This window comes from Astatotilapia calliptera, chromosome 17 (genome assembly GCF_900246225.1).
Source record: "Astatotilapia calliptera chromosome 17, fAstCal1.2, whole genome shotgun sequence".
Classification (NCBI taxonomy): domain Eukaryota; kingdom Metazoa; phylum Chordata; class Actinopteri; order Cichliformes; family Cichlidae; genus Astatotilapia; species Astatotilapia calliptera.
This window is the reverse complement of record NC_039318.1, coordinates 30848002-30859894: the sequence shown is the minus strand read 5'-3', so window position 1 is coordinate 30859894 and position 11893 is coordinate 30848002. Positions and strand designations below refer to the sequence as shown.

The following is an 11893-nucleotide window of genomic DNA, read 5'->3' as shown; positions in this document are numbered from 1 at the left end:
GGAAACGACAAACATATTGTGAGAAAAGGGACACAATCGTGATTTATTTTTCTTTGGCAAAAAATGTGTGTGTGTATATATATATATATATATATATATATATATATATATATATATATATATATATATATATATATATACACACACCTTAAAATAAACTCACAAAGAGCACCTCATCTCTGAGATCATCCAAAATCATTTATAAGTAAAAACATGATTTACTTCAGAAGATATTATTAATGTTTTAAAAGTACACCAGTCGATTGTTTGGTACTTCTTTGCACAGTGAATGCAGCTTCTCTTTTTAACCACAAGAGGTCATTGTAATGCCATGAGCTCAACCTGCACAAGCCTATTGTATTGAGCTATTAGTGTTCGGGTATATAATTGAGGGTGAAAGCATTGAGAGCTTTGTGAACTAATCAAAGGATTTCAAAGGTAACTCTATATTGAACTGGAATAAATGATGTAACTTGATTACTGGGTAGTGTAGTCACATTTTTCATTTTGAATGAGCTGAAATCATCCTATGAATGATTTGGAGAGAGCATTACAATAATTGAACCTGCTTGATATGAAAGCAATTTCTCAGAGTCAGTTTGAGGTAAGAATTTTTTAACCATAGATATAGATTTTAAGTGATAGACATTAGTTGTAGCAATCCTATTGATATGATCGTCAAAACTGAATTCAATGTCCAGAAATAATGCCAAGGTTCCTGACATGTTCACTGTGTTTCAGAGAAGATGAGGATAAATAATGAATGGAGATAAAACATAAAAAGATTTCTTCTTCTTTTGGTTGCTCACTTCAGGGTTCACCATAGCAGCAGATCATCTTCCTCCATCTGGCCCTATCCCTAGCATCCTCTTCTCGCATGAATCTTTTCTGAGGTCTTCCTCTTTTCCATCTGCCTTTCAGCTCCATATTCAACATCCTTGGCTGAATATATGAATATATCCACCACCCCTCCTCTCGACATCTCCAAACCATTTCAACTTGCCTCCCTAACTTTGTCCCCAAACCACTCAACCTGAGCTGTCCCTCCAATAAACTAAGACCAAGGATCTTTCCCCAGACATCATCGTAATATTAGACAAAGATAACCTGAGTAAAATTCAGCTTTTAATTTAATTTTAGTTTGCAGCTTTTAATCCAAACCTACTAGGCCCTGAGTGAAAACGTAATTGGCCCATAAACCTAATAACTGGTTGTGCCACCCATGGCAGCAAGTACTCCAGTCAAGTATTTGTGATAACTGCCAATGAGACTTGGACAGCTTGTTTAAGGTCACAGAAAAGCATTTATATCTGCATTTTAATCGACTTTTGACTCCAAAAACTTCCATCACACTGCCAACACCATTTTTGCCTTTTGGTGAGATGTTATTTTTATGAAATGCTGTCTTGGGGATTATCAAGAGTTTTTTGTGTTCTTCTTGCTCAGCAGTTGTTTTCTCCTTGGAACTCTCCCATGATGTCATTTTTGCCCAGTCTATTTCTAATTGTTGAATAATAATTGTGTATATAGCTTTTCTGCTGTAATAAATGATATCAATATTCAAAAATTGTCTGATATTAACTTAGTTTGATTGTCTGAAACATGTAAACGTGACAACCTCAGACATAATGAGTACTTTTCACAACACTGTAGAGAGACAGATGGACTTTAAAAATATAGATTTTTAAATTTAGCAGTATTGGCTGAATACATCGAGGTAATTTCTAATATTTTCCCCCCATGAAGATAGTTTTTCTTAGCTTTTTGAAGGGCAAATATTACTAAAACATGCTATTGCAAAAATACTTTAAAAAAAGGCATTTATTTATTTATAACGAAGCCTAGTGTAATATTTAAATTATGGAAATGGTGATGATGGGTTTTTGGCTTTACCTGAACTATGCTGAACTTTTGAACTGGTGAATAACCATACTGTACCTGTCTTTCAGCCCCTCAACCGCCCCCGCCGATAGTTGCCGGACAACGCCGAAGCCTGACGAGAACGACGTCAGCATATCTCGTTCTTTCGTTTTTCGCCTGCTGCGTGCGAAGGAGAGGCAGAAAAAACGGCTCTCAGCAAAGCAACAAGAAGGAAGAGCAATGGCGACACTGGATCGCCAAATACCAAGTCCGGATACATTCCTTTGCGAGCCTTGGTCTTCCTTCGTCAGTGCGGCTAAATTACGTTTTGTTGACTGTAAGTTCGCACGACGGGTAGCGTTGTTATTTTTGCGGACAAACTGTCGGGAAGTGCGTGGTCCAACTGTCTGTGATTGAGTTGAGTAAGCTCCTCCACCATGCAGGGTGTCTGTCAGAGCGCAGCAAAGTAACTGTCATAATATTACTACGAAATGCAATATTGATGTGTTGCTTTAACAGTCGTGCACAAATGCGCGCGAGCAAAGCTATCGGTTACCGCTCGGAGTTTGTGTCGTTGTCGCGTGCAGTAATGCTATCCCCCAACTGTCCAGCTGTAAGTTTGTTAGCTTTGACAGCTCCACTTGATTTAGGAAGCCAGCGTAGGCGCTAGCAAGCTAATGCTATCCTCTGGTGGTAGCCAGCCCCGGAGCAGGAGGAGCGGCAGTAGGGCTCCACGCATGGGCCCCCCAAAGTTTCCTGAAAGCCCCTGCGTGTTTCTAAGTGCTTGTTTTGTTTGTTCAGACGCAGACCCGTCCTTGGATAACAGCGAGAAAGAGCTTTACTGCCTTGGTGAAGCCGTGAAGCTCCGCAGAGAAGGTAAGGGAAGTTAGACTACTAGATACGGTGGTTGTTTGTTATTGTTTTGTTGCACATGCTGTGGAGCATTAATGGTGCCATCTTTGACCACTTCTCTCAGAAATCTTATTTATCTTGCATGGCTGCTGCTGTACTTTATATTTACAGGTCGTGTGTGTGTTTTTCTGATTGCAGGTGTGTTTTACAGTAATCTGGGACTGAAAATGATTTTTTTCTCTACTTTGATCGATTAATCGCTTCAAAATAAAAGGTTCGAATTGTGAAAAAATACCGACACAAATTTATTAGAGACCAAGAAGATATATTTAGATATTTAACTGAAACTGACATATAGTTTAGAAGCAAGGGGAGTCTTGTTTACTTGCATATAATACAAGAAAAGGCTTAAATCTGCAGATTTGAGAAGCCATAAACACATTTGTTCGATTTCTAACTTTGAAATAGACTAAAATTGTGAAATCATTAAAGTAGGGAATTAAATGGAATCTACTATGTTGTTCTGGATCTTCCATCATCAGATATTCTTACCCCAAACAAGGCAAAAGAAGAGACTGCATTGATGATGTCTTTGTAGAGCTTTTAATTGAAACATTATGGAAGGTATATAATTGAAAAACTGCTAAGTGATCTATAGAGTCTTGGCAAAGCTATAGCAAATTATAGGATCAATATTTTTTGCTTCCTGTGTCACATATTTACACTGCCTAAACCATCAACAGCAAACAACTATGCTTGAATGTGATGGGCTATTATTTGTTGTATTTGTATCTATGTGTTGGAGGGTGATGGTTTCAATCAGTGACTCATAATCTGTTAGATTGGTTTAGCTTGTGTGCAGCCGTCGGTTTTGTGCATGTGAAGAGCGTGCCCCTGAGCAGGCAGTATGTGCCTCCCTGCTACCCTCCTTAGGGACAGAGCCAAAGGGCTTCCTTCACACCTCACCATGTATAAATACCCATGGGAGCACGCGCTGCACACTAACACAGTTGAGTCATCCCTGAGAGGTTAAGCGTGCTGTAGCCCTCGTAGGAGCACACTGACGCGCATGCAGAGCCGGGGAAACTCTTCTCAGTCTCACTGGTCAAATACCAAAAGCCCCCTCCCACACACACACACACACACACACACACACACACACACACACACACACACACACACACACACACACACACTCTATCAAACACACTCTCACATGCCTCCTCTTCCCCTCTCTCAGAGCCAGACTAGAGCGGTGTTTCCAGAATTGCTGGTCTGTTGGCAACATGACACTGAGTGCTGCTGAGAGTGATATGCAGACACACGCTCACGAGCCTCACAAGTCTCACGAGCCTCACAAACACAGGGAAACATTGCTTTAATGTTTTATTTGTGAATTTGCATCAACTACTAAGTGATTCATCATTGACTCATATATTATGTGTTAACCCACTTGACTTCATCTGCATGTGTGCACATTTCTAAATACGGAGGCCAGTTTGGCAGTGACTGATGTGTGGTGCAGGTCATTATGGTTGTCTCTTTTGTCTCTCTTTCACTCCCTGTGTGCAGTGGAGTTAATGCCAACCAAAATCAGCTTAGTTTTATTAGTCCAGCAGCCTCTGCTGTCCTTCATCTTGAAATAGCAGTTTACTACTCACTTTATTCGAAATGGGATTCGCCTAAAACATGACATTATTATGGCAATGCTTTGGGTGACAATTTAGTGAATGTAGGTGTTCTTTGACTGTATTCATTGCTATAAAAAATGATTGATTACACTGTATTATGATTTAGCATCTCTGTAAGCATGCTTTAACAATTGTCCCTCACCAAACCTACCTGGAATGGGAACACTGTTTGCAGCATTCTCACCTACAGGGTGACTTATGATATTGTATAAGCTATGATAAAATACTGTGCATTGTCTGTGGCGCTTCCTCTGATGTTTGAAACTTTTAAGTTAAGTTTGGTAAGTCACAGTTTAAGAACAGTTGTTTCCAGATGTGCTGTTGCAAGGGTCAGTGGTGTGCCATGAGTCATGTCGAAGTGTGCCGCTGGAGTTTCTGACAGCCGTGCAGGAATTTCTGAATTTAGTTCATAAAACGGAAACAAAAAACTTTTTGTACAAGAGAAACTCAGTCCAGTCACTCAGTTTCTAAACACCTGCAAAGAGGTTAATAAATGGGCGAAGGGGTCACTTGTGAAGCAAACAAAACCTACCAAGCAGTGAGACTAAAGAAATAAACTAGTACATACCCACACTACTGCGTTATTTGGTCTGCTTGTCCTTTTTCATTATGGCTTTATATTTCCATTGTTTAATTTTTAGTAATAAATGTCAATAACATGAGCCTGAGAAAAAAGCATATAATGAAATATTGGTTAAAAAGGTCTCTTTTTTAAATTTACTTTATTTATTTATTTATTTTTAATTTTTGTGGGCTAGACTGACTCTCATGCCTTAGAATCCCTTTTACCATAAATTCATTTGTTTTTATTTATGTAACTTTTATTGTAACTTTTACTTCAGAAGCTGTCATGCCTAATGATGTATAGTAATACTGATACTGTAAAGCTAACAATAAAAAATAATCAATATTTGCTGAATTAGATGTTACTGTTATGATAGTATTACAAGGTCTTATAAGTGCATAAACACTACAAATAGGTCATTTTAGGATCGTGATGACGCCATATTGTCTAATATAGATGAGAAGTTTCAGGCCTGGGATGTACTTGTATTAAAAAGCTGGGTTGATCAATTCTTGGATATGTGTCTTGCAGACAAAAACCAGACAGAGAGATTTTGTGTATTATAGTAAGAGACTTCGATACTTAGCTGCCAGTTTTATGGCTTCATCTGAACTGGGGATGCCAGCAGGTCTCAGCCCAAGTGCAGATGGTTGAAGGAAATGGTTACTTGGTGCCAGGCACACTAAAGAGGTGCCTGGAAACTACATATTCCCTTTAAGGGAACCTTTATTTACCTTAAAAGAGCACTGGCTGTGAAACCGAGACAGGAAGTTGTTAGTTTGTGCGAAATGGTTTGATAAGGCCATAGAAGTAGGGTATAAGCTAGTTGAGTGGTAAAAGTTTTGGAAAACTGAATGATAGCTCCTTGGACTATTATCCTGTCATACCCGGATTGCACAGACACGATGTATGCTCAAATATGCTTGCAAATGTTATTTATAAAGACAAAAATATTAAAAAGTCTATATTTAACCAGAAATAAAGGTTTTAATAATTTCAGAGGAAAACTGTGAAAATAAATCATTAACTATAAAAATTAACCTTGAGATTGAGATATAACCTTTAAAAAACACCATGGATTAGAAGCATCATCAAAATGAAAGTCTGTAAGCACAAAAGAAACAAGTGAAAAACTTTGATTCCTCTGTTCTTTATTAGAAAATGTTAAAGTTTTAGTCTGGATGGTAAATTGTAAATACACTCTGGCAACATTGATTTTCTAGTAAAACCATCAACCCTACTCTTACATTAAACCAGACTTTTTTAATGTTCACATAATTTCGAAAGGAATGGTCTGAATTAAACTGTACCGTTAGGTAGAAGTGGCTTTCAGTAGCGTTGCAATCATAAAATGTTTAAAACTACTACTTAACCTTTCCACAGCTCATTTGTAAACACTTTTCGTGACATTATGTCTTTACAGTTTTATTGTTGGCACCAATCAAATGTTTAACCAGCATGTTGAACTTTGTATCTGGGACATTTTTAAAAGAGGTGAATTTGGCTGTACGGGTGTGCGTGTGTGCAGACTAAGTTCTGCAACATTAGCTGCCTGCCAACGCTAGTCAGTTTGTTTATACTATCAGAGCTTTTGGTGCCGGAGCAATAATTATCTGGTGAGGCTGTTCACAGAACAACTTAAGCTGAATTTGTCAATCTCGCACATTGCCGCCTCTGGAATGGTAATGGTGCAAAATGGAAACGCGATCCAGAGATAAGTTAATTGATTTATCCACAGAGCAGAGTTGCTGCTTGTTACAGTTGCCTTAATACTTTGTTAGTCAACCAACCCTTCCTTAGTAACCACTTTTGTTTTGTTTTTGATTTTTTTAAATGAATATTGTGTAGGATTCTTTCCATACACTCATTTTGCAATAGTAAACTGATTAGCTTTACTGATCACTGACTAATGATGGATCACTTCAGTTGCGCGAAACATACTCATTCACTACTGAGTGATGTTTTTGGAGTCTGCTTTTTTGGCCTGTCAGTCATTTGGCAGACTGTGGCAGTTGGCACACACTCACACAGACATAATTCAGACTGAAGAAATATGCACTTAGTTTGCATTTGACTTGGCAGTTGCAGAGGGAATTACTTCCTTTTTGTTGTTGTTTTCTTTTTTTAAAGTGCTCTGTTTTTTGATGTTGCTCTATACATTGGAATTTGCGAAATGCCAGAAAACAAAAATCGAGTCATAGTTTTACGTTGTCTTGGCAAAAGTTTCCTAATAATGAGAGCGTGTGCTCATTTCCTCCGAAAACGATCACAGGAAAGACACGAACTGTGCTGATCAACTTGTAAACAAAAAACGGTTCACTTCAGTTGCTTATATTACATTTTTACCTCGTATCAATGTGTTGACAGCACTCACATTATTTAAAGGTTGCTTTTCCACACAGAACCGCTGGCCTGTTAACATACTGTGGTATCAATCAAGCAATTCTTTGAAAAAGCAAACAGTATAATTTATTTGTTGGTGAATGAAATGGAGTTCTTTGTTTGTCAAACATTAGAAGAAGAGAGTTTGAATTGTGGCCTAAATCCAAGAGCAATGGTTCGATTTGTGTGTGGGAAATATTCTCCTCTTCCAGATGGGCTTGTTCAAAGCATCTGCCGACTACTTTACTGCAACTGTTGAGCAAAAGATGTGGAGCTGTTTTCCATTGCAGTGCTCATCAGATTGAATAGACATTGCTTGGAATTTATGGTCAGTTTTATTTGCTTAATAGTACAATATCCTAGCTTTCATTCTGCTTTATCACCAAATATGCTTCCCAGTGACTATTAAGCATTTCAAGCATTAAGTGATTACTCTGAAGTAATCACTTAATGACAGCCTCAGTATGTTGTATGTTAACCTATTGAGTAATGACCTTTTATGCAAATGCACAGAGGCACCGTCAGTCACCAGAGTGACGTGTTCTGCACCACAAATGACAGAATGAAAAGTCATACTCAAGCCAAAAGTGACTCTAAAAATCTTTTTAGTTTTTTTGGGCTTCGGTAATGGAACTAAATTGTTTTTATTAGCGTCAAACAAGTTTTTAAATGAGGCTTGGCTGACATGTTCTGGGGAGTTCATTTCTGAGCATAGTATTTTTCAGTCTCAGACCTAATAGCAATAGCCATGCTTTTGTTTTGCTGTGTATTACTGAGCAACATGAGTCTGGGCCCCGTGTAACTTTTTTCACATTTACTGGCGTTTCACCTCAGAAATAAAGACACCACATCATTTGCGAACTGACTTAACCACAAATAGATAAGCCAAACTGGAAAGGTCACAAAGGTTTCGCATTAGTCAGTAATATATGTGTCCTAGATGTAATTTGCATTAATTATCTGTGGGATAAATGTTCAAGCATTGTGTGTTGGAGAGCTAAAGCAGGGTATAAATAACAATAAGAATAAATAAAAAAATATATTGGTTATCAGTATTGGGTATTCAAACATCTGCATTGGTATCGGTATAGGAGTGATTATATACAATAGTGCCAGGGGATTTGTGCACTGTGTACAAAGATTTTTGCTGCTGCTAACATTTAAAATAAAGTGAGTACTGCTTCAAGCTCTAATTTTTAGGCTGCAGAGTTGAATTATTTTTTCTTATCAACTGTAGCATATAGCCTGTATCCAACAAAGACTAGCCTGGCCCATTAGTTCTGTAATGTGCGTTCCATGTTTGAACCACCATTAGCCCCAGCTCATTTGTCTCTTGAGGTTTTGTCTTGCTGAATTAAACATAAGCTCCTCCTTTGTGTGCGAGTCTGTGCTTAAAAGTATAGTCTTAAGTGAGCGACAGTAGGTTCTAAACACAAACTCTACACAATGAACCTTCACAGACATATCTACACAGTGATAACTTTCCCTGTCTCCCTGATGTGTAATAGTATCAAGTGCAATTTCCCAATATAACAAAGTATTTTATTCTATTTTATATAGTATTTTATTCTATCTTGTCTTATTCTATTCTATTGTTTTTTTTTTCTTTTTTCTTTAATTTTTACTGCTCTTAACTTGTACTTTCTGCCGTGACCAAAAAATGTCTCACGTGTGGGACTTTATCTTATCTTATCTTAAAACGACTGGCACGATTCTGAAACCAAACAAGTGCAAACCGGTTAAAGGAAGCACAGGCCTGCTAGAGGCCTGTGGTTAGCATAGCCTGTACGTGTCATCTGGTAGTAACAAAGTTCATCAGAGACTCTTTAAGCAAAAATGCATGTATATGTTTAACATAATAATATAATTGCAACATTCAGGGCGAGGAAGAATGTGACACTAGCCAGCAATGAAACCCACATGCACCACCTGCACATAACATATAGTGTATAATATGGCCTTCCGTGACCTTAAATAACCTTGTCTTTTATACATCTCTCGCACACACACACACACACACACAGACTCTGATATGTATTAAGTAGGGCTGGGTATCGTCACTCATTTCTAGAATCGATTCGGTCCACGATTCAATTTGATTCGATTCGATTTGATTCGATTCAATTTGAATCGGGGAAATTTTGCCTCAGACAGTCAGAAATATTATAATTCAGATCATGCATCAGTACATTTCTATATTTTTATATCTATAAAAAGAAAGCTGACACATTATCAAAGGTGTAAGCATCACAGCAGATGCCTTTGTGTCAAAGTAGCTGAGGATAAAACACAGAAAAACATGAAGGTGATTTTCCTGGCCTGCGATTTTATAAAAATATTCTGTAGTAGATCGAAAACGAAAGAAAACTATTAATGAACATATGAACATTACCTGATGCTGCTGAAGTGAAGCAGAGCAACGTTACAGAGGTTTTATTACAGACATAGCTAAGCGTTTTGCAATTTTGCATAATTTTAAAAAGTTTAAACTTGTTCAGTAGCGTATTGAACGGCAGACATGAGGCTTTCTTTTCGGAAGCAAGTAAAAGGAAAAAAACAGCGTCCGACAGCGCTGTAAGAACGGAGTTGTGCGTAACAAGCAAGCAAATAATGCAGAAAAAAGATTATTAGACGGGAAACTGTTCTTGAAGTACACTGAGAGAGAGCGAGAGAGAGAGCTGTGCATGTAGTGTGATTTTTATCGTGGTGGCAGCAAAACAGCAAAGGTAAGAGGGAATTCATGACGATGTTTATGTGAAGCGTAGTTTGCTGCTTCTTTTGCTGCTGGTTTAGTCAATATTGTTTGGAGAGAGATAAAACCTGCAGCTTCAGAATCAGCGAGCTGTCGGCTCTCAGCTCGTGTCCGTGCCGTCGGGTGAGAAAGGCGACATCTCACTGATTCTGATGTTTCGGCGGGTCCGCGCTTTGTGTTTACGTCTTTGTGCAGAATCCGTGTACCTGCTCTCATTGACTGTTTTAGCTGTTTGGTGGTTGTTGAAATTTTGTGAGGTCTAACCTGAGATTCTGGCATTTCGGGCAAAATAAATTTATATTTAAAAATCGATTCAGGATTTTAATGAATCGATATCACGTTATCCAAGCGAGAATCGATTTTAATCGATAAATCAATCATCAAAACCCACCCCTAGTATTAAGCATGACATCCTGTCTGTGCTTTTCTAGATGACAACAAACTTGCTAGCAATGTAAGATCTTGACGACACTCACTGTCAGACACCCCCACTTTTAAAAAATAAATACCGGTGTGTGTGTATATATATATATATATATATATATATATATATATATATATATATATATATATATATATAATTTTTTTTATTTATTTATTTTTTCCTTTGCAACCTTACACAAACACACACATGCACATACATACATCCAACCTCTGCTGAGTGATTCTGGCTTAAGCCCCTTGCTAATAAAAAGCTCTGATTTCTGACAGCGGAGCTTTTTTTAGGTACAGATAGATTAGCTTCTCAAAGCTTAGCCAGAAGAGATAATAGATGTTTTCCATTGGACATATATGGGGGAGAGGGATTCTCAATATTTAATTTAATCTTCAACTTTCCCTGAGGGGGTGGGGTGTAACCTACAGTGTTTTGTTCTAGCTAGTGTGTTTGAAGGTCTGTCTGTGTAGTAATTAGAAAAGACACTAATTATCCATGTGCCTGTGGTAGATTGTTGGTTTTGGTAGTAAAAATTAGATAATTAGTATTTGGTCCGAAGATGCATATTTTAAAGCCTCATATAGTATTGAAGTCTAAAGATGATATTAAACACAATATCACTAAATGTGTACATAAACATTTCACATTTAATTAATCAAACTAGGGTTTTTTTCCTAACAAATAAAATAAAATAAATTGTAAAGATTTGTTCCTTTTTGTCTTGTGGCTTTTGAAATTGTGATTTATTTATTTATTTATTTATTTATTTTTACTATTTAATATAAATTGTAAAGGTATTCCCATTATTAGCCAATAGTCATGATGACTGACCTGTAGAAGGCATGAGACTTCTACTCTTTCCATTGGATTGGAATGTGCCAGGCAATGGGAGGTTTGTGTTTGAGGTTTCTGTTAAGATGAAGCTGATGACAAGTGATTGTTCAGCTCAAGTGTCTCTAAATATCCTGCGTGTAACAATCCTGACTTTATGTTTATTATTTTTATATACATCCCTGTTCTGCCAAAATATGTCATATTCAGTTGCTGTCTATGTGTCTGTTCCCTCTGCCTGCTTCTGTCATTCTATAATTGTGGCACCTACTTTTCCTGTCTCTTTCAGAGATGCTTGTCTACAGCCAGTGCCCAGCACTGGAGGATTTTTCTCTTGTTGTCTGCCATGTCTGCAGTAAGGTGGTCACTCCTCAGGGCATTCTCACACACTATGGTAAGCCACACACATACACAAACCCCTTAAGGCAAACTACACGGACATAAAACTTCAGGGCATAATCATACACTTGACTAAGTTGCACGCACACGCTTGGGAGTATGGTGTTGTCCCACAAGAAGCCCGA

General features: G+C 37.8%; 1 protein-coding gene across 3 annotated transcripts in view; it reads left to right on the top strand.

Moving 5' to 3' along the window:
- The first annotated feature begins 2000 nt into the window (after positions 1-2000).
- atxn7l1 (ataxin 7-like 1) overlaps positions 2001-11893 on the top strand; it is a 28076-nt gene continuing 18183 nt past the window's right edge. The window contains exons 1-3 of one of the 3 annotated variants that reach the window (XM_026146834.1): positions 2001-2197; positions 2662-2736; positions 11659-11763. In XM_026146834.1, the coding sequence (XP_026002619.1) occupies positions 2101-2197; positions 2662-2736; positions 11659-11763 (277 nt within the window). In that variant the 5' untranslated portion in view covers positions 2001-2100. Of the gene's footprint in view, positions 2198-2661; positions 2737-11658; positions 11764-11893 lie in introns of those variants that run through there. The other 2 variants (XM_026146836.1, XM_026146835.1) reach the window with 2 other exon arrangements.